At 40.6% G+C, this 5,911-nt stretch overlaps 1 protein-coding gene and 1 pseudogene across 1 annotated transcript in view; one reads left to right on the forward strand and one right to left on the reverse strand.

Moving 5' to 3' along the window:
• Positions 1 to 5,911, reverse strand: part of Prpsap1 (phosphoribosyl pyrophosphate synthetase associated protein 1) — a 36,852-nt gene that overhangs the window by 25,180 nt on the left and 5,761 nt on the right. The window contains exon 2 of the mRNA XM_004630128.2: positions 1,646 to 1,729. Within this exon, the coding sequence (XP_004630185.2) occupies positions 1,646 to 1,729 (84 nt within the window). The remainder of the gene's footprint in view (positions 1 to 1,645; positions 1,730 to 5,911) is intronic.
• Positions 3,338 to 4,102, forward strand: LOC101584384 (annotated as a pseudogene).

Raw genomic sequence — 5,911 nt, forward strand, 5'->3', positions numbered from 1 at the left:
TATGTCATCATACGTGCTGCATTATGGGTCATATATACAAGTTTACTGTAAGTTTCTAATTGTTTCAATCTAAGAATCTTTAAAAGATGAGGTAGCTATTTATACACCAATAAGCCTAATTTTTATATGAACATCACATTGCTACAACCAGAGGAAAGTATTAATATACTACCTATGTATAACACTGTAGGAGATTTTGTTATACCTGTAAATATATTACTCACATCAGGACCCACGGTCCTCATCTCCTTCAGACCCAGCCCTCTCAGTGTCCTCAATGGGAACAAGAAAAGCTGTCATATAGGATGTAAGGATTCAAATGACACATACAAAGTGCCTGGCACACTCAGTGCAATTCTTATTCCTGGATGCAAGAATCCAATTTTTTTTTTTTTTTCAGACAAGGTTTCACTACATATGTCATGCTGACCAAGAAGTGACCTTGTAACCCAGGTTGACCTCAACGCACAGTGATCCTCCTGCCTCGGCCTCCTGAGTGTTTGGATTACGAGCACATGCCATGATGCCCATCCAGGACATACAAACTGATCAAGACATGAAGATCAGAATGTCCTGAGACTAATGGCCTAACCATTCCACCCCCCTCTGAGGTGATGGTAAGGAAGACAAAGCTAATCTTACATTGAAACTGTATTCTCAGAGAGGCCAGGATCCCTCCAGGGTCAGCCCTCCAGCTCTGCACTGAGAATAACAGAAGAGCTATGATGCTATCTCCAAGAGAGGACTAGAAAATTTTAAAATGTGCAAAATAAAATGCTGAGCAAAACTGTCTTACAGGGCACATACCTGCAATCCCAGTACCTTGAGAGGCTAGGTACTTATAAATTTAAGCCCAGCCTAGGTGACTAGGTGACTCAGTAACTTAGTGACAACTTGTCACCAAAAAAAAAAAACCAAAAAAACACAACAACAACAACACCCAAAAATCTAGGGATGTAACTCAGTGAGAAGGCTCTAAATTCAATCTCAGCATCGCCAAAAACAAACACTGTCATCATGGGTGTGAACGAGGAGCAGCTAGGTAGTATGCTTACCAATACAAACTTTTCAGCAGAGCTAACTGGCAGACACTGGTTTAGGTTCAGCAGATGCAAAAGTAAAATATTTTGCCTTAGAGGCACTGAAAGTCTAGAAAGATGGTCAAGTAAAACAGTAACAATAGAATGTGGCAAACACGATCGAAATTCCAGAAACTAGAACTATACTTCAGAAAGTGGTTTAGCATAGACTAAATTAAAGGTTTATATGTGTAATTTAAAAAATGTTGAACTAGGGCCGGCCAGATAGCTCAGCGGATTAAAGTACCTGCAAGCAGGCACAGGTGCCAGGGTTTGATCCCCAGGCCTGCTGTGCCAGCGCAGGCCCCACCCCCGGGGCAAGCTGAGATAGAAACTGAGACTGGGCGTGGTGGTGTGTGCCTGTAATCCCAGCTCCTGGGAGGCTGTAAATAGGTGGAGCACTATGAGTCCGATCTAGTAGTGAGACCCTGAACACCCTATAGACCCTTCCCTAAAAATACAAAAAAAAAAAAAAAAAAAAAAAAAAAATCTTGAGCTATTCACATGTGAAGATATTTTATCACTTAGGTTTTTAGAAGAAGGGGTACACAAAGCAGTGCTCTTACCTGGGTATTGTCTGTATAATGAAGATATCTTGGCCACGAACAGATTCTTTTATTTCAACTCTTGTTTCTGAAAAACAAAAAGCTCTAAAGTGTTAATAAAAGTACTTCACAATGCTTCAAGTAGATAGCATTTAAGGGAAACCTGAACCTAAACCAATATTTTACTTTCTACAAAATAAATTTGTAATAGATTTCAGAATAACATATATAATGTTAGAGAGAAAATAAGTCAAAAATAGAAGAATCAGGTAGGTGCAGTAGCACATGCCTGTAATCCCAGCTGATGCAGGATGATCAGTGCTAGCTCAAGGCCAGCCTAGGCTACATAGTGAGTTGAAGGCCACCCTGGAAACCCTGTCTCAAAAAACCAAACAAGTAAAAAGATATAACTCACCAACAAATCCACATAAAGTTTCAGGGTTTGAAAAAACTCAAAAACTACCACCAAAATAAAGACATGAACAAGACGCTTAGTAAAACATACCATACAAGCCAAACAATAACATCTTTTTTTTTTTCAGATATGCCTCCAGCCACAATTCTGATTTCTTTATTTTTTTATTTTTTATTTTTTCAATAACATCTTTAATAAAGTAGTCTATGCAAACATTCTAACCCCAGGGCCAGCCAGGTAGCTCAGCAGACTAAAGTGTCTTCTTAGGCAGGTGCAGGGACTGGGGGTTCAATCCCTGGTATGGTGCCAGCCCTGCCTCTGGGACACACAGACAGTGATTGGGACTGGGCATGGTGGCGTGCGCCTATAATCCAGCTCTTGGGAGGCTGAAAACAGGAAGATCACTACGAGTCAGAACCGTGTAGTGAGACGCTGTAGACCCTGTACTAAAGACATTAAAAACAAAAATACATTAAAAAACAAACCTAATCCCTGAAAAACTCTGAAATCAAGAACTTCTGGGCCCAAGTATTTCAGACAAAGGATATTCAACCTGTTTGTAAGGAAGGACTAATACATCAAAAATATTTGCGTGTGATGAACGTTCTGGTAGAAGCTGGCTGTGGCGTCACCTGGTGGAAGCTATTGCCCCAGAGGGATGAGGCCTAAATCAATGATGCAAAGGTGGGGAGAAGGAACTGCATTTTCAACCTCTTCCTTCCCAAGTGCTTCATCTCATGAGATCCCCAAACGCATTACCGGGAACTAAACTGGTGTTTGCTAAAGACACTACTTCACCTACCTACACTCAGCTTTAGATTTGAGACACTAACATCTCCTGATTTTCCCAGGCAGTGAAGTTTTTGTTCTGAGACAAAACAAAATACTATATACTTCAGGCTGGCCTTGAACTCACTATGCAGGACATACCAGCATCAAATGCATGATGATCCTCCTACCTCAGCCTTCCAATGCTGGGATTACAGGCATGTGACTGGCTAATAAAGTTTTCAAGTCACTAAGGAAAAAGCTTCTAAATGTGGAAGCCGGATGAAGGATATGTGTGGTCAACTGAATACACGTGACTTACACACCTAATGATGTATACTTCGATCCAACTACCCACTAACCTATCTTTTCCTTCTATCGAGTTCTGCTTTTTCTAGACCCCATGTATCACTAAGCCTTAATATCTAATCTCTGCAAACTCCTCACAGACAGTTACATTTTACAAAGAGAAAGGGAAACACAGCCTCAGGCACCTAGGCTTCCAACTCTAAAAGACAATTCAAGTTCTCCTTGTTCTTCAGCGCTTGCCCTCCGTGGTTCCTTATTACTTTCTAATCTCCAGGATTTGAATTCGCTGCCATGTCTTCTGAAGAAGGAAAGCTCTTCGTCGGTGGGCTCAATTTCAATACAGACGAGCAGGCACTGGAAGACCACTTCAGCAGCTTTGGCCCTATTTCTGAGGTGGTGGTTGCCAAGGACCGGGAAACTTAGCGATCCCGGGGTTCTGGCTTCATCACCTTTACCAATCCAGAGCATGCCTCAGATGCCATCAGAGCCACGAATGGAGAGTCCCTGGATGGTCGCCAGATCCATGTGGACCATGCAGGCAAATCTGCCCGGGGCACCAGAGGAGGAGGTGCTTTTGGGGCCCATGGACGTGGTCGCAGCTACTCTAGAGGTGGTGGGGACCAAGGCTATGGGAGTGGCACGTATGACAGTCGACCTGGAGGATATGGATATGGTTACGGGCGATCCAGAGACTATAGTGGCAGAAGCCAGGGAGGCTATGATCGATACTCGGGAGGGAATTACAGAGACAATTATGACAACAGAGAGGCTTGTAGACATGACATACACAAGGAATAACACTTCTCATCCAGGATCATCCTTCCAAATCGCCATATAAAGATTTTTGAAGCCGTGCTGAAACTTGATTAGTATATTTACTATTTTTTAATTGAGCTCCCAAGGTATCTTGTTAAAGACTTTTTAGAAAGCTCTGTGTTATTTTAATTTCCCCCATTTAAAGTCAAATTTCTGAGACATTTGTAGAGTTATGGAGGTTTTTCCTTATGAAAGTTTTTAGTTGGACTCTTAGGATCATTGCTTCTGGCATACAAAAAAAGTTGTGCCAAACTGATGTTTTTCTTTTAAATCATGTGTCTGGGGTTATTTTTAAAATATGTATGCACTTAATCATGAGTAGAAAAATTTTTGAATGTACCTGTAAGCAGTCTGCATCAAGAATATGATTGCCTAGAGGTTTTTTTTTTTTATTAAATATCTACCATCATGAGTGTAAGAGCTTCTTGAAAATGTTTGTGAATGTCATTCTTTTTATATACTGGAAGAAAAAATATTCTTTCGTGTCTCGTGTTTGGAATGTCCTTCAGAACTGATTAAAAAGGTGAAATCTCAACACAAAAAAAAACAAAAAAAGACAATTCAAAATGATTCTGTATCACCGTGCCTTTGCAATAAAGAGGAACACTGTAATCTGAAGTATTAAGTATTGTGGCCCCAGTAGGAGGGTTATGATACCGCATTTATGCGGCTCCAGCTGACACAGAGCACTGTCAAGCATTCTCAGGTAACAGTACAATACAGTTCTTCACACAATCCAGAGGGAAGCAACAAGGGGTTATCATCTCAGTGTGAGAGTGTATAAGGAAAAAAAAAGTTAAAGATGGAGAATTTAAAGAGGGCTTCTTTTGGGGGACTTTACCACTGAGCCATATCCCTAGACTTTTGGGGAGGCATATAATGGGAATTGAACTCTAAGCCTTCACACTGAGCTATATCCCCAGCCTTTTAAAACATTTTTTGTTTGTTTGTTGAGACAGGCTCACACTCTTTGTCTGCAGAAACTTTTTTTTTTTTTTTTAATTTTGTTTGGCGGAACCGGGGATTGAACTCATGTCCTTGCACTTGCCAGCCAAGCGCTTATTCTACTGAGCCATCTCCCCGGCCCAGGCTCACACTCTTAAGAGTCCAGGCTGGTCTCAAACTTTTGGTGATCCTCCTGCCTCAGCCTCCCAAGTGTTAGGATTATAGGTATATATCATCATACCTAGCTCTTAGAAACAATTTTTGAGAGAGTATTTTTAAATTGCTAAGAATGGGCTCAAACTGGCAAACTTTCTGCCTCAGCCCCCCTTTATACTTGGATTACAGGTGTGATACCACCCCCAGTTGAAAAAGGTCATTTTTTTTTTTTTTTTTTTTTTTGTGGAACCAGGGATTGAACTCAGGCCCTTGCGCTTGCAACGGAAGTGCTTATTCCACTGAGCCATCTCCCCAGCCCCTAAAAAGGTCATTTTTAAAGGGCTGGGGAGAGATAGCTCAGTGGCGTAAGTGCCTGCCTGGTAAGTACAAGGTCCTGAGTTCAATCCCCAATACAAGTATATAAATAAATAAAAGAAGTCATTTTAATAAATATCAGATTATTCTTGATATCATTTGATGAACTTCTAAAACAAATAAATGTAAGTATTAATAAAAGCAAGTATCAAACACAAACAATATTTTCATCATTGTGAAAGAAAGGAGACGTCAGAAAAGAACAAGGAAGTTAAGGTCTAAGAAAGTACAAAACAACTACATATACTTCAATATCAAACAAAACGTTTCTGTCTGAACTATATACTAAGAACCTGTCTCATAAAACTGAAAAAAAAAAGTTTTCGAATTATAACTACCTCTTTCTCTGTCTCTTCATAGTACTGAGGACTGAAAAGATTGAACCTGGGGGGGGGGCTGGGGAGATGGCTCAGTAGGATAAGTGCTTCCCTGGCAAGCACAAGGGTCTGAGTTCAATCCCCAGTTCCGCAAAAAAAAAAAAAAAAAACCTGAAGAAATTCATA

Source organism: Octodon degus, unplaced genomic scaffold (genome assembly GCF_000260255.1).
Source record: "Octodon degus isolate 3935 unplaced genomic scaffold, OctDeg1.0 scaffold00033, whole genome shotgun sequence".
In the NCBI taxonomy this organism is placed as follows: Eukaryota; Metazoa; Chordata; class Mammalia; order Rodentia; family Octodontidae; genus Octodon; species Octodon degus.